General features: G+C 46.7%; 2 protein-coding genes across 3 annotated transcripts in view; one reads left to right on the top strand and one right to left on the bottom strand.

Moving 5' to 3' along the window:
* The window catches only part of LOC122107083 (GTPase-activating protein and VPS9 domain-containing protein 1-like), a gene marked incomplete at its 3' end in the record, with an annotated part of 30,092 nt that extends 24,048 nt beyond the window's left edge, over positions 1 to 6,044 (bottom strand). Inside the window, exon 1 of the mRNA XM_042678670.1 lies at positions 5,900 to 6,044. The remainder of the gene's footprint in view (positions 1 to 5,899) is intronic.
* An 8,277-nt stretch (positions 6,045 to 14,321) lies between these two features.
* On the top strand, positions 14,322 to 19,999 carry Hspa5 (heat shock protein family A (Hsp70) member 5). 2 transcript variants are annotated; one of them, XM_042678596.1, is made up of 9 exons: positions 14,322 to 14,415; positions 14,498 to 14,726; positions 14,852 to 15,083; positions 15,649 to 15,786; positions 16,306 to 16,418; positions 16,508 to 16,898; positions 17,021 to 17,258; positions 17,554 to 17,721; positions 19,096 to 19,999. In XM_042678596.1, exons 2-9 carry the CDS (start codon positions 14,602 to 14,604, stop codon positions 19,656 to 19,658), a joined length of 1,968 nt encoding a protein of 655 aa, XP_042534530.1. In that variant the 5' UTR covers positions 14,322 to 14,415; positions 14,498 to 14,601; the 3' UTR covers positions 19,659 to 19,999. The 2 variants fall into 2 exon arrangements, with proteins under 2 accessions (XP_042534530.1, XP_042534529.1); XM_042678595.1 differs by lacking the exon at positions 14,322 to 14,415 and having other exon boundaries at positions 14,434 to 14,726.
* The last annotated feature ends 2,335 nt before the right edge of the window (positions 20,000 to 22,334 follow it).

Raw genomic sequence — 22,334 nt, 5'->3', positions numbered from 1 at the left:
TGGAAGTGGCGCTGTGGCTCAAGTGGTAGAGTGCTAGCCTTGAGCTGAAGAGCTGAGGGACAGCGCCCAGGCCCAGAGTTCAGGCCCCACGACTGGACCCAAAAAAAAAAAAAAAGAAATCATAGGCAGCCAGGCACCAGTGGCTCATACCTGTAATCCTAGCTACTCAGGAGGCTGGGATCTGAGGATCACGGTTCAAAGCTAGCCCAGGCGGAAAAGTTCCCATGAGACACTTTATCTCCAATTATCTACTCAAGAGCTGGGAGTGGCACTGTGCCTCAAGTGGTAGAGCACTAGCTTAAGCACAAAGAGGCTCAGGGACAGCACCCAGGCCCTGAGTTCAAGATCCAGAATCCACCAAAAAGAAAGAAAGAAAGAAAGGAGAGAGGGGGGAAAGGAAGGAAGGAAGGAAATAAATCATAGGCAGGCATGGTGGAATGTAGCTGTTATCCCGCTTATACAGAAAGCATAAGTAGGAGGGTTGCAATCTACTCTGAATGGGGAAAAAAAGGAGAGACCCTATTTGAAAAATACAAGCCAGGCACCGGTGGCTCATGCCTGTAATCCTAACTGCTCAGGAGGCTGAAATCTGAGGATCGAGGTTCAAAGGTAGCCCGCGCAAGAAAGTCTATGAAACTCTTATCTCAAATAAACCACTAGAAAATCAGAAATGGTGCTGTGGCTCAAGTGGTAGAGTGCTAGCCTTGAGCTGAAGAGTTGAGGGACAGTGCCCAGGCCAAGTTCAAGCCCCACAACCAAACAAAACAAAAAACAAAACAAAACAAAAAAACAGTTAAAATCAAGGGGTTGGAAATGTGGCTTAGTGGTAGAGTGTTTGCCTAGCATGATGCCCTGGGTTTGAATCCTTAGTACCACAGAACAGAAAAAGCTGGAAGTGACACAGTGGCTCAAATGGTAGAGCACTAGCCTTGAGCACAGAGAGGCTCAAGGAAAGTGCCCAGGCTGCTGAGTACAAGGTCCAGGACTGGTGAAAAAAGAAAATCAATAGCCGACAATAAGGAAAGGAAAAGGTGTAAAGAATAATTTAGCACTTGGATTCAACTTTCCAGAAATAGCTTTTAACATTGTCATAGTTACTTCTAGTCCAAATCCATAAAAAACAAAATAATACGATATCATCCCCTTTGTTACCATCTGTCGTTCTTATTCCTTTACAGATGCTATGAAATCACAAAGTACGATCAAACCATTGTCCCTTTTACTAGGAACTGCAAATACAGTCTCCAATAGTACCTGAAACTAATTTACAGTCTATTAGCACTGAGATCTGACCATTGCCATTCAAAGCCAGCTGGGGCAGGAAGGTCTGTGAGACTCTCTTTTTTTTTTTTGTCGGTAGTGGGGCTTGAACTCTGGGCTTGGGCACTATCCCTCAGCTCTTCAGCTCAAGGCGAGCACACTACCGCTTGAGCTACAGCGCCACTTCTGGTTTTCTGAGTGGTTTATTGGAGATAAGAGTCTCAAGGACGCCGGGCGCTGCAGGCTCACGCCTGTAATCCTAGCTACTCAGGAGGCTGAGATCTGAGGATCACGGTTCAAAGCCAGCCCGGGCAGGAGAGACCGTGAGACTCCTATCTCCAATAAACCACCAGAAAACCGGAAGTGGCGCTATAGCTCAAGTGGTAGAGCACTTGCCTTGAGCTGAGGAGCTGAGGGACAGCGCCCAGGCCCAGAGTTCAAGCCCCACGACCGACCAAACAAAAAAAAAAAAAAAGAGTCTCAAGGCCTTTCCTGCCCGGGCTAGCTTTGAACCCTGATCCTCAGATTTCAGCCTCCTGAGTAGCTAGGCTTACAGATATGAGCCACAGGGGCCTGGCTTGTGAGACTCTTACTTCCAATAAACCACTCAGAAAATTGGAAATGGCACTGTGGCTCTAGTGGTAGAGTGCTAGCCTTGAGTTAAAGAGCTGAGAGACAGTGCCAAGGCCCAGAGATTCAAGTCTCATGACCTACAAAAATAAATAAATAAATAACTAGGATTTTATTTTGGGTTGGGAATGTGGCTTAGTGGTAGAGCACTTGCCTAACATGCATGAAGCCCTGAGTTTGATTCCCCAGTACCACATAAACAAATAAACAAAAAAAACAAACAAAAGGTAGAAGTAGCACTGTGGTTCAAATGGTAGAATGCTAGCCTTGAGCAAAAAGAAGCTCGGGGACAGTGTCCAGGCCCTGAGTTCAACCTCTAGGATTGGCACCATAAATAAATAAGAAAATAAAATTATCGGGGCTGGGAAGTTAGCTCAGTGGTAGAGCGCTTGCCTTACATGCCTGAGGCCCTGGGTTCGATTCCTCAGCACCACATAAGCAGAAAAAGCCGGAAGTGGCGCTGTGGCTCAAGTGGTAGAGTGCTAGCTTTGAGCTGAAGAGCTGAGGGAGCGCCCAGGCCCAGAGCTCAGGCCCCACAACCGGACCCCCCCCCCCCCAAAAAAAAAAAAAAAAGAAAATTATCATTTTTGCCACATTTTCACCAATTCCTTTCAGACATTTAAAACTTTTAATCAATCTGATGTGAAAAGTGTTATATCATTTATTCTGATTTTCATTTCATTAATTACTAATTACACTGATTATAATTAAATGGTAAAACTAGGATGAGAATGTGGCTTAGTGGTAGAGTGCTTGTCTAGCATGCATGAAGCCCTGGGTTCAATTCCTCAGTAGCACATAACTAGAAAAAGCCACAAGTGGTGCTGTAGATCAAGTGGTAGAATGCTAACCTTGAGCTTAGAAGCTCAGGGACAGGGCCCAGACCCTGAATTCAAGCCTCAGGACTGGCAATAAAGAAACAAATAAATAAATAAAGCTTGCACTAATGTCGCTTTTAAATTTTCTTTTCTTTTTTGACAGAGGCAAATCTATGACCCTGAACATACAAAATAAGAGAATTAAGAAATAATGCGTCAGGGCTGGGAAGTTGGCTCAGTGGTAGAGCGCTTGCCTTGCATGCATGAGGCCCTGGGTTTGATTCCTCAGCACCACATAAGCAAAAAGAAAAAAGCCAGAAGTGGTGCTGTGGCTCAAGTGGTAGAGCGCTAGCCTTGAGCTGAAGAGCTGAGGGACAGGGCCCAGGCCCAGGCCCCACGACCGGACCCAAAAAAAAAAATAATAATAATGCGTCAGTATTGGGTGAAAGCTGAAATTCAAGAGTCACAGTATGAGACCCACAAGGGCTGCATATATGGAACACTATCTTCAAAATCAAAACACTGAAGGGGAAAAAAAAAAGCAAGAATATTCACGTTCCTTCATTACATCACAGAAAGTCAACCAAATGACATGACAGCATGTTCTAAGAATAAAATCTCCATATAAAACCAAATGCCCATAAAAACACAAGGAAATAATTTCCTAACTTTAAAAAATACAAGATGAAAGCCGGGCGAGGTGGCTCACGCCTGTAATCCTAGCTACTCAGGAGGCTGAGATCTGAGGATCGCGGTTCAAAGCCAGCCCGGGCAGGAGAGACCGTGAGACTCCTATCTCCAATAAACCACCAGAAAACCGGAAGTGGCGCTGTAGCTCAAGTGGTAGAGTGCTCGCCTTGAGCTTCATGAAGAGCTGAGGGACAGCGCCCAGGCCCAGAGTTCAAGCCCCACGACCGACCAAAAAAAAAAAAAAAAAAAAATACAAGATGAAAAAGTTCCAGTACAATTATTTTGTAAGACTTAAAAAGATGAGCCAGACGTCGGTGGCTCAAGTCTATAATTCTATCTACTCAGGAGGCTGAGATCTGAGGATCTCAGTTCAAAGGAAGCCTAGGGGAGGAAAGTCTTTAAGACTCTTATCTCAGATTAACCAGCAAAAAGCCAGAAGTGGAGGGTCTGGGAAGGTGGCTCAGTGGTAGAGTGCTTGTCTTGCATGCTTGAGGCCCTGGGTTCCATTCCTCAGCACCACATAAAGCAGAAAGTGGCTCCGTGGCTCTAGTGGTAAAGTGCTAGCCTTGAGCTGAAGAGCTGAGGGACAGCGCCCAGGCCAGAGTTCAGGCTCCACGACTGGCAAAAAAAAAAAAAAAGCCAGAAGTGGAGCCATGGCTCAAGTGGTAAAGCACTGGCATAAAGCAAAAAAAAATTCTGAGGGCAAACATCCAGGCACTCAGTCAAACCTCCAGAACTGGCACCAAAAGCAAAACCCAAAAAAAAAAAAAAAAAAAGAGTATTATTCTCAGAAATAAATAAACTAGTGCTTATAAACTAGCTTATTTAGAAAAAATTTATTTAGGGGCTGGAAAGGTGGCTCAGTGGTAGAGCACTTCCCTTGCATGCAAGAGGCCCTGGGTTCGATTCCTCAGCACCACATAAGCAAAAAGAAAAAAAGCCGGGAAGTAGCGCTGTGGCTCAAGTGGTAGAGTGCTAGCCTTGAGCTGAAGAGTTGAGGGACAGCGCCCAGGCCCAGAGTTCAGGCCCTACGACCAGACCCAAAAAAAAATTTTTTTTTTTATTTACTCAGCACCTAGCATGTGCCAGCCCTTACTACAGTACAGTAGTGAAAACAAAGTCCCTTCTGTCATACAGCTGACATATAAGAAGGGAGAAGACTAAAATAGTAAACAGATACATGTTATAAACTAAAGAACCAGAGGACAAAGAATGACAAAAGCAGCTGGGCACCAGTGGCTCACACTTATAATCCTTACCTACTTAGGAAGCTGAGATCTGAAGATCATGGTTTGAAGCCAGTCCAGGCAGACAAAGTTCCACAAGTCTCATATCCAATTAGCCAGCAAAAAAGTCAGAAGTGGAAATATAATTCAAGTGGCAAAGTGCTAGCCATGAATGAAAAGACTGAACAAGAGCTCAAGGCCCAAATTCAAACCCCAGTACCAGCATGTACATGCACACACAAAGATAAAAACAGAAAAACCTCTCTCTTATTGCAAGCCCTACTCATATTTATACTAGGGTTTGAACTCAGGGCCTAGAGATTTCTAGGCGAATGTTTTACCAGTGAGCCACAGGTTCAACTCATCTTTTTGGAGATACAGTCCAGAACCTCCATTCTCTAGATTTCTGCTTCCTGACTTGCTAAGATTACAGCACTAGGTGTTTTCTTTTTCTTTCTTTCTTTTTTTTTTTTTTTGGGGGGGGGGCAGCAATGTGGTTTCAACGCTGAGCCTCGCTCTTGCCAGGCAGGTGCTCTAACACTTGAGTCATGCCTCCAACCCGTGTCAAATTTTTAAAATAAAAACAGATTCTTCCTTTGGTCTGGCCCTCATCTTCACCTGTCACTATGTGCTCCTGCTGTTAATGCAGCATTAGACCTAGAATCCGGTTTGTTTCTAAGTGACGGCTTGACAGGCCTGCACCCATTACAATTCTGGCAGGTAATAAAAGGTAAAGTTGCGGGGAAAGAACCGGACACGACCCTTGGTCTCCACTCGCAGCCCTCCAGCAGCAGGGAGAGCGACGCGGAGCGGAGCGCACGTTTGAGCTGGATGGGCCGGCTCGCACTCGTGGATCCAGCTTGTCAGGATTCCCGGTGCACCGCATTCCCGGTGCCTCCACCCGCGGCCCTCGGGAGACATTCTGCGGCTTCCCGCCGGCCGGCCGCACCCCTCCCCACCTGCTGGGGGCTCGGCCCAGGCCCCCGCCGATGCCGCCCGCGTCCGCGCGTGCCCCCTTCCCCCCCACGCGCCCCTCCCTCCCGTCCTCCCGGGGCTGGCCGCCCGGGCCCCCGCGCGCTGCCACACCTCCCCCCCCGGCCTAACCGTGAGGCCCACCCCGGCCTCGCTCGGCGTGTGGAGGGTCTAAGGCCCGGGGGTCGGCTGCCCCGGTCGGCGCGGCGGTCGGGAAGAGGCGGCGGCCCTAGGCCGGGGCAGCCGGGCGACTGGGCTCCGAGCCGCGCACTCCTCGCGGGCTGACCCGGGACGCGCACTCACCAACGGGCGCATGAGGAGGAGGGCGCCGAGGTCCCCTCCGGACAGCCAGCCGCTTTGCCTCGGAGCCCGTGGTCCTCGCCGCGAACTGCCACTGCCGCCGCTGCCACCGCCGCCGTCGCTCGCCGCTCGGCTTCCCTGCGTCCTGCGGCGGCGCTGCCGCCACGCCAGTGCGCCTGCGCGGTGCCGCGGGGGCCCCTGGGATCGGTGGTCCGGCGGGCGGCGGCCCACGGATTCCGGGCAGCGAGTCCGAGGCTGCTCCCCGGGCCCGGACGGGGTCGCCTCCGGCACCCCTCCCCGCCCTCGGCGGTGCCACGCGTGGAAAACTGCCGGAACAATTACGTGTAAAATGAAAATCGAGACTCTGGCTGGCCCGGGACGTTGTCCTAAGGATTCACGCGCGCGCGCCTCTCCCCCGACCCCAGTCTGATAACTGGTTTGGGTGCCGTGTAGATCCTCAGAAACCTGCTTTCCTAACTCTCTTCTTATCAAATGTTACTTGTTGTAAACTTGACCCTCCCCTGGGCGGTGCATCTAATGATTAGTTAAATAACTCGATGTGCTCGGAGGTAAAGTTAGCAGAGGTACAGACCTTCGCGTGGGAGACACCTGTCCAGAGGTGTCCGGGCCCGCTTCCGCCCCGGCAGGACTCCCCTGAGGTCCCCGTGGAGTCGGAGGTCCGCCGACTTCTGCGTCCACTCCGCCACCACCCAGCGGCTGCACCCCGCTCTGCTGTTGGGCAGAGCCCTGGGTCCCAAAGTTCCGCCTCCTGCTAGTGAAATCTGCTTCCCTTTTTCTTCTTCCATCGCTGGTAGGTAGGCTGCTCAGAGCAACGGAACCCGCTTCCTACTTGACAGCCCTTTAAAAAATGTTTCTTATTAATCCAGGCGCCAGTGGCTCATGCCTATTAATCCTAGCTACTCAGGAGGCCGACATCTGAGAATTCAGGGGGTTTTTTTTGTTTGTTTTTTTTTTTGGGGGGGGGGTCCGGTCGTGGGGCCTGAAGAGTTCAGGCCTGGGCGCTATCCCTCAGCTCTTCAGCTCAAGGCTAGCGCTCTACCACTTGAGCCACAGCGCCACTTCCGGCTTTTTTCTTTTTGCTTATGTGGTGCTGAGGAATCGAACCCAGGGCCTCAGGCATGCAAGGCAAGCACTCTACCACTGAGCCAACTTCCCAGCCCAGAATTCAGATATGAAGCCAGCTGAGGCAGACAAATCCCAAGAGACTCCAATTAGCTAGCAAAATGCCAGAAAGGGTGTCATGGCTCAAGTGGGAGAGGGCCAGTCTTGAACAGAAAATGCTAACTAAGCAAGAGCTTGAGGCCCTGAGTTCAAGCCTCAGTAGTAACACCATTTAAAAAAAAGAAAGAAAAGGCAAGAAACCGGGCACTGGAGGCTCACGTGAGCCTGTAATTCTCCTCAGGAGGCTGAGATCTGAGGACTGCTGTTCAAAGCCAGCCTGGGAGGAAAAGTCCATGAGACTCATCTCCAATTAACTACCAGAAAACCAGAAGTGGCACTTTGGCTTAAGTGGCAGAGCACTCGCCTTGAGCAGAAAAGCTGAGAGACAGCGCTCAGGCCCAGAGTTCAAGCCCCATGACAGACAAAAACAAAACCAAAAAAAAAACCCACAAGATGTAGAAAGCATTTGTAGACTGAGCAAAAGGAACATATTCACAGTAGGCTCTGGAAGAGTACTGTAGATAGGCAGCACACAGGCCAGAGAGGATGGAAATGAAAGGCTTTTAAAGTTGAAAAAGGATCCTGAAGAAACCACATGGTGGGTGAGAGGGAAAAGAGTGGGGTAATCTCAAAAAGTGAAAGTTTGGGAGCTAGGGTATGGTTGTCCATTCCTATAATTTCAACTACTCAGGAGGCAGATAGGAAGGAAATAGGAAGATGAAGACCTGAGACCACATGGAAAAAACTATGAGACGCTGACTTGAAAAAGGCAAAACGAGGGGCTGGGAAGGTGGCTCAGTGGTAGAGCACTTGCCTTGCATGAATGAGGCCCTGGGTTCGATTCCTCAGCACCACACAAGCAAAAAGAAAGGAGCCAGAAGTGGCGCTGTGGTTCAAGTGGTAGAGCGCTAGCCTTGAGCTGAAGAGCTGAGGGACAGCGCCCAGGCCCAGAGTTCAGGCCCCACGACTGGACCCCCCCCCCCCAAATAAAAGAAAAAGGCAAAAAGAACTAGGGCAGGACTTAAGTGGTAAAGTCCTTGACTAGCAAGAGCAAGGTCTGAATTCAAGCAAAAATAAAATAATAAAACCTATCAAAATAATGTGGGAAGGGCTGGACATATGGCTTAGTGGTAGAGTGCTTGCCTAGCATGCATGAAGCTTGGGTTCGATTCCTCAGTACCACATAAGCAGAAAAGGCTGGAAGTGGTGCTGGGGCTCAAGTGGTAGAGTGCTAGCCTTGAGCAAAAAGAAGCTCAGGGACAGTGCCCAGACCCAAGCCCCAAGTCTGGCAAAAAATAATGTGGGATTTTATTGTTCTTGTTTGAAATAAGTGGGATAAACAGCAAACTGTCCATAGCCCTTTACTTTCCACCTGATATACAGAATATAAAATAACTTGTCCATTGTCACAAAATATATTTATTAATTTATTTTTGCCCATCTGGGACTTGAACTCTTGGCCTCTGGGCATTGTCCTTCAACTTTTGTGTAGAGTAGGGCTGTACCACTTGAGTCACAGCTCCACTTCTGGTCTTTTATGTCTAATTGGAGATTAAAGTCTCAAGGACTTTATTGTCCAGTTAGGCTTCAAACTGCAATCTTCAGATTTCAGCCTCCTGAGTAGCTAAGATTACAGGCATGAGCCAACAGCACACAACTGCATTGCTTTTGATGAGAACCCAGGTCTCCATGGTCCCAATTTCATTGTCTTGTTCAACTTACCTGACTCAGAATTGCAGAGCAGATTTATTTTTAAAATGTATAACATATGCATATTTGAATGACCATGGTGAAACCCCTTTGTTCAATTTATATGTACTCAAAAAAATGAGTCACAGGAAAGTAAAACAGGTTATGTTGGGCAGCAGGGTATAAAGGGTATAGTACTTAATACGCATGTATGAAACAATGAAAACTCTTGAAATTGTTTAAGAGGGGAGAGAGAGAATAAAATGGAGGAAGTGAATTTAACCAGAGTACATTATATATGTGTATGGCAGTTACAAAATGAACACCCCCATTCTTGCACAACAAATATATACTAATAAAAAGTTTTTTATTTTTTGCCAGTCCTGAGGCTTGAATTCAGGGCCTGGGCACTGTCCCTGAACTTCTTTTGTACAAGGCTAGCACTCTACCACTTGAGCCACAGCACTGCTTCTGGCTTTTTCTGTTTATGTGGGACTGAGGAATCAAACCCAGGGCTTCATGCATGCTAGGCAAGCACTCTACCACTAAACCACATTCCCAGCCCCACATAATAAAAAGTCTTTTAAAAGCCAGGTGCTGATCCAGGTGCCAGTGGTTCACACCTGTAATCCTACTCAGTAGGCTGAGATCTGAGGATTGTGGTTCAAAGCCAGCCTGGACAGGAAAGTCCATGAGGCTCCTATCTCCAATTAAATGCCAGAAAACTGGAAGTGGTATTGTGGTTCAAAGTAGTAGAGTGCCATCAAAAAAGCTCAGGGACAGTGCCTAGCCCCTGAGTTCAAACCCCACAAATGATTAAAAAAAAAAAAAATCAAGGTCCTGGTGGCTCACATCTGTAATCCTACTAGAAGGCTGAGATCTGAGTATCCAGGATTCAAGGCCAGAAAGTCTGTGGGACTCTTACCTCCAACTAACCTCCAAAAAGCAAGAAGTGGAGCTGTGGCTCAAGAGGTAGAGTGTCAGCCCTGAATGAAAAAGCTAAGGGATAGTACCCCCAGCTTTGACCCTGAGTTCAAGACCCAGTATTCACACACACACACACACACACACACACACCATCTTTTACAAAATGTTCTCCTTGCCAGGCGCTGGTGGCACTACTCAGGAGGCTGAGATCTGAGGATCGCAGTTCAAAGCCATCCTGGGAATGAAAGTCCGTGAGCTTCATCTCCTATTAAACACCAGAAAACCAGAAGTGGCGCTGTAGCCCAAAGTGGTAGAGCATTAGCCTTGGGCTGAAGAGCTCAGGGACAGTGCCTAGGCCCAGAGTTCAAGCCCCACAACCCACAAAAAAAAAGTAAATAAAAATAAATAAAGTTCTACTTGGGGCTGGGAGTGTGGCTTAGTGACAGAGTGCTTGCCTAGCATACATGAAGCCCTGGGTTTAATTCCAAAGTTCCAATAAACAGAAAAGGCCAAAGTGGAGCTGTGGCTCAAGTGGTAGAGTGCTAGCCTTGAGCAAAAGCAACTCAGGGACAGTGTCCAGGCCCTGAGTCCAAGCCCCAAGACTGGGGGGGGGAAAATGTTCTTGCCAGGCACTGGTGGCTCATACCTGTAATACTAGCTACTCAGGAGGCTGATTTGAGGATTGTGGTTCGAAGCCAGCTGGGGCAGGAAAGTCCAGGAGACTTTTTTTTTTGCCAGTCCTTGGGACTGAATTCAGGGCCTGAGCACTGTCCCTGAGCTTCTTTTGCTCAAGGATAGCACTCTACCACTTGAGCCACAAGACCACCTCTGGCTTCTGTTTATATGGTACTGAGGAATCAAACCCAGGGCTTCATATATGCTAGGCAAGCACTTTATACCACTAAGCCACATCCCCAAGCCCCTGGAGACTCATCTCCAATAAACTACTCAGAAAAAGCTGGAAGTGGCACTGTGACTCAAGTGGTAGAATACTAGCGTTGAACACAAAGAGCCTCAGGGACAGTGCCCAGGCCCTGAATTCAAGCCAGAGGGTGGCAGAAAAAAAAAGGGGGGGTCTCTTTTTCTCTGTGTTTTAGAAGCAAGCTAAAAAGTCGTTACTTATGCCTGGTAATTTGAAGGACTGCTAAAAAGTTTGGGTTTTTTTTGTCTGTCTTAGGGCCTAAACTCTGGGCCTGGGCACTGTCCCTCAGTTCTACAGCTCAAGGCTGAGGAAGCACCACATAAGCAAAAAGAAAAAAGCCCGAAGTGGCGCTGTGGCTCAAATGGTAGAGGGCTAGCCTTGAGCTGTAGAACTGAGGGACAGCGCCCAGGCCCAGAGTTCAGGCCCCACGACCGGACCCAAAAACAAAACAAAATAAACAAAAAAAAACTTTATTATCAGATCTGACAAAGTATTTCAAACCTCATTATTAGGCAGGGCTGGGAAGGTGGCTCAGTGGTAGAGTGTTTGCCTTGCATGCATGAGGCCCTGGATTCGATTCCTCAGCACCACATAAGTAGTAAAAGCCGGAAGTGGCGCTGTGGCTCAAGTGGTAGAGCTCTAGCCTTGAGCTGAATTGCTGAGGGACAGCGCCCAGGCCAGAGTTCAGGCCCCACAACCGACAAAAAAATAACAAATAAAAACACACAAAACATTATTAGGTTGAACCAAAGATATTAACTGATGAGGGGAAATCTTCCTTAGAATCAACTAAATAGTATACTCTGAAATCAGAGATGCCAATTCATAGTTTCCCTGGTATCAGACATGCTACCTAAAAATAGTTTTTGGTGGTACTAGGATTTGAACTCACAGCATGCTCAATTTGCTTGATTGACTGGTATTTCTCACCTCAGTCAAGCCTGAAGCCCATATTTTTGCTGATTTTTCTGCTCAGACTCGCCTCAAACCACAATCCTCTAGATCTTAGCCTCCTGAGGGGTAGGTGAGATTATAGATGAGAATTACCAACATCTGGCTTTGATTTTAATGAATATTAGAAATATCCAGTCTATTCTCCCTTTTTTTTTTTAATTCAAAGGCTGTGTTTCATGACATTCTACTTCAAATGTCCCTGTCTTTGGGAAGTTTTTGACACAGGGTCTACGTAGCTCAGGCTAGATTGCAACTTTTGATTCTACTGCCTCAGCCTCCTAAGAGCTGGGAATACAGGTATATAACTCCTATGCCCAGTAGGAATCCATTCTTGTCCTTTAAAAATGTACACAGGCCTGGGAATGTGGCTTAGTGGTAGAGCGCTTGCCTAGCACTCATGAAGCCCTGGGTTCAATTTGCCAGTACCACATAAACAGAAGAAGCCAGAAGTGGCACTGTGGTTCAGGTGGTATAGTGCTAGCCTTGAGCAAAAGAAGCTCAGGGACAGTATCTAGGCCCTGGAGAAAGTTTTGCTCTAGAGAATACTTGCCCTTGGTTGTCCTTGTTCAAACTCTTATCTCCCTCCAAAAAACCAGCAAAAAGCCCCAAGTGAGCTGGCTCATGCTTTCAGTCCTAACTACTCAGGAAACTGAGATCTGAGGATTACAATTCAAAGCCATCCAGGGCAGGAAAGTCCATGGGATTCTTATCTCCAATTAACCACCACCAGAAACCCAGAAGGGAAACTGTGACTCAAGTGGTAGAGTGCCAGCCTTGATCAAAAAAGCTAAGGGAGAGTACCTAGGCCCTGAGTTCAGAGTCCTTGTATTGGTGACCTGGCTCCCTCCCCGCCCCCCCCCCCCCCCCCCCCCCCCCCGGAAAAAAAGCTGCAAATGAAGCTCAATTGGTAAAATGAGCTCAATGCCATATTAGCACAAGGAAATGAAAAGTCCAAAAAAATTTCTTTTCGTCGGTTGTGGGGCTATGTACCTGTGACCATACAAAATGATGCCAGAAGTGGTGCTGTGGTTCAAGTGGTAGAGTGCTAGCCTTGAGCAAAAGAAAGCTCAGGAGCCGGGCATCTTGAGTACAAAGAGGCTCAGGGACAGTGCCCAGGCTCTGAGTTCAAGCCTAGTACTGGCATAACAACAACGTTACAGAAAGGAATTACTGGTTTGTTCCATCAATCCAAAGTGAGGCTAAAATTGAATATTGTGTCTTAATGGAAGCAGACTGTGACATATACAGAAAGTCTGCTTGAAATGACTGTAACCAAATATTGACTTCTGTATAGATCTTGGACTGGACTGATGCAACTGAAAGTAGGATCAGTATTTCCTCAGTATTACAAGCACTGCTAAAAGACATAAATGATGCAACGTCTATGGTAAGAATGCATTCAACTGAGTCACCATTATAACCTCTGTTGAGCTCTAAAGGAGAAAAGAAAATTCTTCGATGCTGACTCATAGGCTCACGTCAATTAATTGTGTGTAAGATGTCTTGGAAGTGTTTAGACACTGTGATACCCATCCATCAATCTCAAGAATACACTTAATAGGAATACTGTTTGGATGTGGCTCAAATTCAAATCATAGTTTGGCAAAAAACTCTCGACCTGGTATCAACTCTAACTCCATCACTCACCAGGTCAATGATGATTCTAGTTACTTCATCCCTTTTTGAGCTCTGTGTTCTCATCTGGCAAATGGGAAATGCCCACCAGGGATTGAACTGTAAGGGCTGAATAACACATGAAAAGCACATATAACAATATGTGGCACAAAATCAACTTAGCTGCTGTAATATGTGTATTTTTGACAAGACATATAACAGTCAGGCTTTTACCAAAACGTCTTTTGTGTTTCAAATGCTTTAGCATATCACACCTTTCCCCTTGTGTGCAGGTAGAAAGTTACTAAGTTAGGATAAGGAAGGATTGTGAATGACTGCCTGAGCCACAAAGGGAAATCCTGAGCAGAGCTGAGGGGCGGGGGATAGTTAAGGGGAGGCCGACTAGGGAAACTGGATCCAGCTTGGGATCCGCGGGTTGGCATTAACGCATACTCTGGAGGGGGCTACCACAACGGGGAGGGGACTCAAGGTCTGGAGGAAAATATTTCTAGTTAGGCCTGTCGAGGCACTTACGGTGGTGGGGGGGGCAAGTTACAGGTTTGGAAGAGACAAAAATATAGCTGGGCAGGAGCGATCCGCAGCGGTTCGGAGCCCAGCTCAGGCCTCAGCTCTTGAGCTACGAGCCTTTAAAAGCTCGAGCATCCCAGGATCGGTGAGGCTCTTCGTACAGAGGTGATCGACCCGGAGGAGAAAAAGGCGCTTCCAGCTTGGGGACCGGAGGGACAGGCGGGCAATAAAGAAGTAAAAAACTAGGGAGACTCCGTTCCCACCACCCCGAGGGAACAAGGCCGGCCGACCCGCTCCAATCCCGTGGGGCTCAGCGCGAGGGCAGTACCAAAGCAGTTACCGGCGGAAGCTACCGCGGGGTGAAAGGTCATGAGGGGGACAGGCAGCTGCTGAACCAATAAAACAAGAGCACAGAGCGGATGTTGCCCCTCCTTGGTGGTTGTTGAGAACGACAAGTGTCCAATGAGTCCGCCCTGGGGGCGGAGCGATGACGCAAGTTGCGGAGGAGGCCGCTTCGAATCGGCGGTGGCCAGCTTGGTAGCTTGAGCCAATCAGTAGCCTCCAACGAGAAGTATCTGCACCAATCAACGGCCTCCACGACGGGGCTGGGGGGAGGGTATATAAGTGGAGTCGGCGACGGCGCGCTCGACTCTGGCCAAGAGAACACAGACTGATTGTGTGTTAGAGACGCTTGTATTGAGAGGTAAGCTGCCGCGGCCTGCTTTTTCTGGGCCTGCCTTTGGTTTTCTCATCTTTGCCTAACCCCGGGTCTCTGTCATTCTCAGATCGCTATCCTCGCCCGCCTTTCTGTGCTGCGGCCTGTTGCCGAATTTCCTGCGACTTCCTGATTGCTTACTTGCTGACCCGACTGGCCGACGACACCGGCAAGATGAAGCTCGCTCCGGTGGTGGCTTCGGTGCTGCTGCTGCTGTGCGCGGCGCGGGCCGAGGAGGAGGACAAGAAGGAGGACGTGGGCACGGTGGTCGGCATTGACCTGGGGACCACCTATTCCTGGTAAGTGGGGTTTGGTGAAAAGGGTGGAGGGGAAGAACGGGGCGTGGCCTCCCAGGCAGGCGTGCGAAGTGAGGTAGATAGTGGGTGCTGATTCTTTTTCTGGTGGTTTTTTTTTCCGCCCATAGCGTTGGCGTTTTCAAGAATGGCCGCGTGGAGATCATAGCCAACGATCAAGGCAACCGCATCACGCCGTCGTATGTGGCCTTCACTCCGGAAGGGGAGCGTCTGATTGGCGACGCGGCCAAGAACCAGCTCACCTCCAACCCCGAGAACACGGTCTTCGACGCCAAGAGGCTCATCGGACGCACTTGGAACGACCCTTCAGTGCAACAGGATATCAAGTTCTTGCCTTTCAAGGTCCGCATGGGTTTTTTCCTCAGCCAGATTGGCGTGGGTCGGTTCGTTGGGAGTACTTTAGGGTTAGGAAGTGACTGGAAAGCAATATTCAACTGGAAAAATAGAAAAGGATACAGACATGATGTCTGGCAGGCAAGACACATAGTGGATTTTAACCTCAGCACTGCCAAAAACAAAACCCAAACTTGGTGTATCTTTTTCACGTTGTTTCTTTATAATTTCTGTATGTTATAAATTATAAGACAGTAATTAGTCTACCCACAATAATAGTAGAATTAACAGACGAAAGGTAAATAAATCAGTATGACCTATATCACCAGTAAATATTTTTAGTCAATGTTCAGCTCCAGAGGACCAAAAGAAACTATAGGAGAGGAAGTGGGTCTTGTAAGGATTGAGGTCTCTCACTGCTTCACTCTTTGAAAAAAATTGTTAAACTCGTTTTCTTTTTTAAATTATATTTTTGTCTTTAGTTGTACAAAGATGTTGCCATGTCAGTTTGTAATTACTACGCATCTTGATTGATAACCCTCCATCATTCCCTTAAATAATTTTTTTATAATAGGTAGTTGAAAAGAAAACTAAACCATACATCCAAGTTGATATTGGAGGTGGACAAACCAAGACATTTGCTCCAGAAGAAATTTCTGCCATGGTTCTTACTAAAATGAAAGAAACTGCTGAGGCTTATTTGGGAAAGAAGGTAACATTTCTAAGACCATCTAAGAGTTTTCTTAAAAATTGTGATTACAGGGGCTGGGAAGGTGGTTCAGTGGTAAGATTGCTTGCCTTGCATGCATGAGGCCCTGGGTTTGATTTCTCAGCACCACATAAGCAGAAAAAGCCAGAAATGCACTGTGGCTCAAGTGGTAGAGCCCTAGCCTTGAGGTGAAGAGCTGAGGGACAGCACCCATGCCAAAGTTCAGGCCCCACAACCGACCAAAAAAAAAAAAAGATTCTGATCACAGATGCCTTCAGACGTTTAACAGTTTTGAATCTGACAAGTATCCATATTTGTTAGATTTGTTATTTTAAGTGCTTTATTGTAGGCCAGAAAAAGTGCTACACACTTTTTCATATGTTACTGTTTCTAATTCCATGGATTAAAAATATGTTATACTAAGTAAGCTGGCTTAGATACTGAAGTGGTGGTTTGACTGTAGTTTCAGTAATGGCTAAACCTGGAACAGCACAGGACACTTACCTCTTTTTATCCTATTAGGTTACTCATGCAGTTGTCACTGTACCAGCCTATTTTAATGATGCCCAACGCCAAGCAACCAAAGATGCTGGAACTATTGCTGGACTGAATGTCATGAGGATCATCAATGAGCCGTAAGTGTGGTTGCAAAGATATAGCATATTTCCCATGAAGGAAAATGTGAACCTAACTAAAGTATTTCCTTTTGCTTTCATTCTAACAGTACAGCAGCTGCTATTGCCTATGGTCTGGATAAGAGGGAGGGGGAGAAGAACATCCTTGTGTTTGACCTGGGTGGTGGAACCTTTGATGTGTCTCTTCTCACCATTGACAATGGTGTCTTCGAAGTCGTGGCCACTAATGGAGATACTCATCTGGGTGGAGAAGATTTTGACCAGCGTGTTATGGAACACTTCATCAAGCTGTACAAAAAGAAGACTGGCAAAGATGTTAGGAAAGACAACAGAGCTGTGCAGAAACTCCGCCGTGAAGTAGAAAAGGCCAAACGGGCCCTATCTTCTCAGCATCAAGCAAGAATCGAAATTGAGTCCTTCTTTGAAGGAGAAGACTTTTCTGAGACCTTGACTCGGGCCAAATTTGAAGAGCTGAACATGGTAAGTTCTTTTTTGCTTTGCTAATGATCTAGGTTGTCTAGATTTTAGGACATATGCATTTAGGATACCTAGACAATAGTTAAGTATAATGGTCATCAAGGTAATCATGTCTTATTTTCTAGGACCTGTTCCGGTCTACCATGAAGCCTGTGCAGAAGGTGTTGGAAGATTCTGATTTGAAGAAGTCTGATATAGATGAAATTGTTCTTGTTGGTGGCTCTACTCGAATTCCAAAAATTCAACAACTGGTAAAAGAGTTCTTTAATGGCAAGGAGCCGTCCCGAGGCATAAATCCAGATGAAGCTGTGGCATATGGTGCTGCTGTCCAAGCTGGTGTACTTTCAGGTGATCAAGATACAGGTAGGTCATTGTCAGAGTATCTTCCATAATGCCTCAGTTGCTTGATGGGATGACTTTATTTAATTTACTGTTGGTTCTAGGGAACAATAGAATATGAGCAACAAGGTAACACAGCTAATAGAGGTTTTATGAAGATAAGACCTGGGGCAGTCTTAAGATCCTTAATAAGTATAAGTTCATTCCCTTTAAATTATTTGTGTTTGGAAACTAAGCAAATGTCAAAGTGGAAATGTAAACTTATTATCTGAGGAGATTGCTTGGTAGTGCTCTTAACTTGATTAATTTGCCTTTGCAGGTGATCTGGTACTGCTTGATGTATGTCCTCTTACACTTGGAATTGAAACTGTGGGAGGTGTCATGACCAAACTGATTCCAAGGAACACGGTGGTACCCACCAAGAAGTCTCAGATCTTTTCAACAGCTTCTGATAATCAGCCAACTGTTACAATCAAGGTCTATGAAGGTAATTACATTTGTTAATACCATAGTATGTTTTAAAAGAACATGACTTCTGACTTACAGTATAGTATGTATATAGTATTGCTAGGGAAAGTACTCACTCCACTTTTTAAAATGGGAGGGAGGGAGTGGTCCTTAATTTGATGAGTGTTAATTTATTTTTATGTTTTGCTATTCCTGGGGATTGAACTCAGGAGGCCTGGGCACTGTCCCTGAGCTTCTTCTTCAAGGCTAGCACTCTACCATGTGAGCCATATCACCACTTCTGGCTTTTTCTGTTTTATGTGGTACTGAGGAATTGAACGCAGGGCTTCTTGCATGATAGGCAAGAACTCTACTTACCGCTAAGCCACATTTCCAGCCCTAGTGTTGAATTTTAGAATCAGTATTTGTATAGCTTTTTAGTACTCTTTCCCATTGGCTTTGAAAATGTAAAAAAGGGGCCGGGCGCCAGTGGCTCACACCTGTAATCCCTACTCAGGAGGCTGAGATCTGAGGATCGCGATTCAAAGCCAGCCTGGGCAGGAAAGTCCATGAGACTTTGATCTCTAATAAAACCACAGAAAACCAGAAGCGGCACTGTAGTTCAAGTGGTAGAGCGCAAGCCTTGAGCTGAAGAGCTGAGGGACAGAGCCCAGGCCCAGTGTTCAGGCCCCACGACTGGACCACCACCCCCCCCCCCCCCCAAAAAAAAAAAAAAGGAGGGGGCTGGGAATGAGGCTTAGTGGTAGAGTGTCTGCCTAACATGCATGAAGCTCTGGGTTCAATTCCTCAGTACCACATGCATAGAAAGAGCCAGAAGTGGCAGTGTGGCTTAAGTGGTAGAGTGCTAGCCTTGAGCAAAAGAAGCTCAGGGACAATGCCAAGGCCTTGAGTTCAATCCCCAGGACTGGTTTTTTTGTTTTGTTTTGTTTTTAAAAGAAAGAACAAGGCAGTGATTTATAATGCTTTTAGTTAGTTCGAATTAAGAGTTAGTAATGGAACCTGGGCACTGGTGGCTCATGCCTGGAATCCTAGCTACTAAGGAGGCTGAGGATCACATTTCAAAGCCAGCAGGGCAAGAAAGTCTGTGAACTCCATGAAACCCTGGGCTGTATTCCTTAGTACCACATAAACAAAAAAGCCAAAAATGGCTTAAGTGGTAGAGTGCTAGCCTTGAGCAAAGGGAGCTCAAGGACAGTGGTTAGGCCCTGAGTTCAAGCCCCCAGTACTGGCCAAAAAATATATATGTATAACCCAGTTGCTGCCCCTTGTGTAGTCTGCAGTGTAGATCAGTACCGAATCACTTAGCTTGAAAAGGCTCTTAAACTGAAATGTAGGAGGCCTCCAGATATACTAATGCTTGTCAGTAACGAGTTTTTCTGTGTGTAACTTTCAGGTGAACGACCTTTGACAAAAGACAATCACCTTCTGGGTACATTTGATCTGACTGGAATTCCTCCTGCTCCCCGCGGGGTACCCCAGATTGAAGTCACCTTTGAAATAGATGTGAATGGTATTCTTCGGGTGACAGCTGAAGACAAGGGTACAGGGAACAAAAATAAGATCACAATTACCAATGACCAGAATCGCCTGACACCTGAAGAGATTGAAAGGATGGTTAATGATGCTGAGAAATTTGCTGAGGAAGACAAAAAGCTCAAGGAGCGCATTGATACTAGGAATGAGTTGGAAAGCTATGCATATTCTCTGAAGAATCAGATTGGAGATAAAGAAAAGCTGGGAGGTAAACTTTCCTCTGAAGATAAGGAAACCATGGAAAAAGCTGTAGAGGAAAAGATCGAATGGTTGGAAAGCCACCAAGATGCTGACATTGAAGACTTCAAAGCTAAAAAGAAGGAACTAGAAGAAATTGTTCAGCCAATAATTAGCAAACTCTATGGAAGTGCAGGCCCTCCCCCAACTGGTGAAGAGGATACAGCAGAAAAAGATGAATTGTAGGCACTGAGCTGCTAGGGTTGTAATATTGTAAATACTGGACTCAGGAACTTTCGTTAGGAGAAAATTGAGAGAACTTAAGTCTCGAATGTAATTGGAATCTTCACCTGAGAGTGGAGTTGAAAATGCTATAGCCCAAGTGGCTGTTTACTGCTTTTCATTAGCAGTTGCTCATATGTCTTGGGGTGGGGGAAAGGAGGAATTGGCTGTCCAAAAACTGGGTAAAAAAGTGGGGTCAGAGTGTGTTCACCTCAGAAATGTTCTATTTAACAGTTGGGTCATGCACATCTTGTGTAGGAACTTTTTTTCTACCATAAGTGACACCAATAAATGTTTGTTATTTACACTGGTCTAATTTTTGTGTAAAGCTTCTAATTAGAACAGCTGTTTTTTTTTTTGTTTTTTTTTGGGTCCCGTCGTGGGGCCTGAACTCTGGGCTTGGGCACTGTCCCTTAGCTCTTCAGCTCAAGGCTAGCGCTCTACCACTTGAGCCACAGCGCCACTTCCGGCTTTTTGCTTATGTGGTGCTGAGAATCGAACCCAGGGCCTCAGGCATGCAAGGCAAGCGCTTTACCACTGAGCCAACTTCCCAGCCCCAGAACAGCTGTTTTTAAAACAGTAAAATTTAAGATTCTGTTTGTTGGGGGTATTCAGTTGGAGGTTTTTGGGGGGGGCTGTTGGGTAGTCAGTATAGAGGATTTGTGTAACTTTAAGATGGCTGGGTGTCTCAGCCTCACACCTATAATCCTAGCTACTCAGGAGGCTGAGATGTAAGGCTTGCAGTTCAAAGCCCCGACTGGAATGTCTGAGACTCTTATATCCAGTTAAACACTCAAAAACCAGAAGTGGTACCAAGTGCTCATCTTGAGCTGAAGAGCAAAGGGACAGCACCCAGGCCCAGAGTTCAAACCCTATGACAGACAAAAAGGTGGAGGGAAGTTCAGTTTCTTTGAATATAATTGGAATTATGTTTCCCTTTCTACTTGGCTTTTTTTTTTTCCCTTTGGTGGTCCAGGATCTTCCACTTAGATGAGTTTAGTTCATAAATTTGAGAAGTCTACTTTTAACCACCCCAGCACCCTGGATACATCATTTCCTTCCATGAAATTTTTCAGTGAAACCATGGTAGGGTAGATGGTACCTTTGAAAGCGATACCTGTGAGGCCAGGGCAGCAGTTTGTGTCATGATTGGTTGAAATTGGCTTCTTGAAGAGCTGATCTAGCTAAGTAATTAGTATGATCAGTAAAAGTTGTTGTTTTTTTTTTTTTTTTTTTGGGTCCGGTCGTGGGGCCTGAACTCTGGGCCTAGGCACTGTCCTTCAGCTCTTCAGCTCAAGGCTAGCGCTCTACCACTTGAGTCACAGCGCCACTTCCGGGTTTTTTCTTTTTGCTTATGTGGTGCTGAGGAATTGAACCCAGGGCCTCAGGCATGCAAGGCAAGCGCTCTACCACTGAGCCAACTTCCCAGCCCTGATCAGTAAAAGTTTTAATGACTGGTGCTAATATAAAATCCAATACTAAGGACAGGAACTCTGTAGATGGACAACTGGCTCACAGACCTAACTTTGTTGCCAAGGCACTGCTTTAAAAATTGGGCAGGCCTGGAATATAATGTAGGTTAGCAGGCAAGCCTAATAAAATGTTAAAATGGCTTATGCTCTGGAGTTCCAGTGCTAGTGGATAATTAGGAAGAGGTCTTGGGCTGGGAAGTTGGCTCAGTGGTAGAGCGCTTGCTTTGCATGCATGAGGCCCTGGGTTCGATTCTTCAGCACCACATAAGCAAAAAGAAAAAAGCCGGAAGTGGCGCTGTGGCTCAAGTGGTAGGGCACTAGCCTTGAGCTGAAGAGCTGTGGGACAGTGCTCAGGCCCAGAGCTCAGGCCCCACAACCAGACCAAAAAAAAAAAAAGGTCTTAACATTCTTCTCTTCAAAAGCTATCAACAGTCTACCTCTGCTAAGAATAAGCTAATAATGGGGGCTGGGAAATTGGCTCAGTGGTTGAGTGCTTGCCTTGCATGCATGAGGCCCTGGGTTCCATTCCACAGCACCACTTTTGGCTTTTTCTGCTTATGTGGTGCTGTGACTCAAGTGGTAGAGTGCTAGCCTTGAGCTGAAGAGCTGAGGGACAGCACCCAGGCCGAGAGTTCAGGCCCCACGATGGACCAAAAAAAAAAAAAGGTAATATATTTTACTAGTGTCTAAGCTGCCAGTATAATTCTCCCACTCCCAGGCTATATATTTATCTGAAGTAGATAAGTTATATAGTGTGCAGAAAATACTGTAGAGGGCTGGGAATGGGGCTTAGTGATAGAGTGCTTGCCTAGCATGCATGAAGCCCTGGGTCCCATTCCTCAGTACCACACACACAGGAAAAGCTGGGAATGGTACTGTGGCTCAACTGGTAGAGTGCTAGCCTTGAGCAAAAGAAGCCCAGGGAGCCGGGCGCCAGTGGCTCACGCCTGTAATCCTAGCTACTCAGGAGGCTGAGATCTGAGGATCGTGGTTCAAAGCCAGCCCAGGCAGGAAAGTCTGTGAAACTCTCATCTCCAATAAACCACCAAAAAACCGGAAATGGCGCTATAGCTCAAGTGGTAGAGCGCTAGCCTTGAGCTGAAGAGCTGAGGGACAACACCCAAGCCCAGAGTTCAAGCCCCATGACCGACAAAAAAAAAAAAAAAAA

The sequence above is a fragment of the Dipodomys spectabilis genome, unplaced genomic scaffold (assembly GCF_019054845.1).
Source record: "Dipodomys spectabilis isolate Male_0828 unplaced genomic scaffold, ASM1905484v1 ptg000046l, whole genome shotgun sequence".
Taxonomy (NCBI): domain Eukaryota; kingdom Metazoa; phylum Chordata; class Mammalia; order Rodentia; family Heteromyidae; genus Dipodomys; species Dipodomys spectabilis.
Note: the sequence above shows the minus strand (reverse complement) of the source record. Positions and strands in the feature narration are given on the sequence as shown.

Coding starts and splice junctions, on each gene's coding strand:
- Hspa5 (XM_042678596.1), top strand. CDS start 14,602: ATGAAGCTCGCTCCGGTGGTGGCTTCGGTGCTGCTGCTGCTGTGCGCG. Junction 15,084..15,648: donor TCAAGTTCTTGCCTTTCAAG/GTCCGCATGGGT, acceptor TTTTTATAATAG/GTAGTTGAAAAGAAAACTAA. Junction 16,419..16,507: donor ATGAGGATCATCAATGAGCC/GTAAGTGTGGTT, acceptor TCATTCTAACAG/TACAGCAGCTGCTATTGCCT.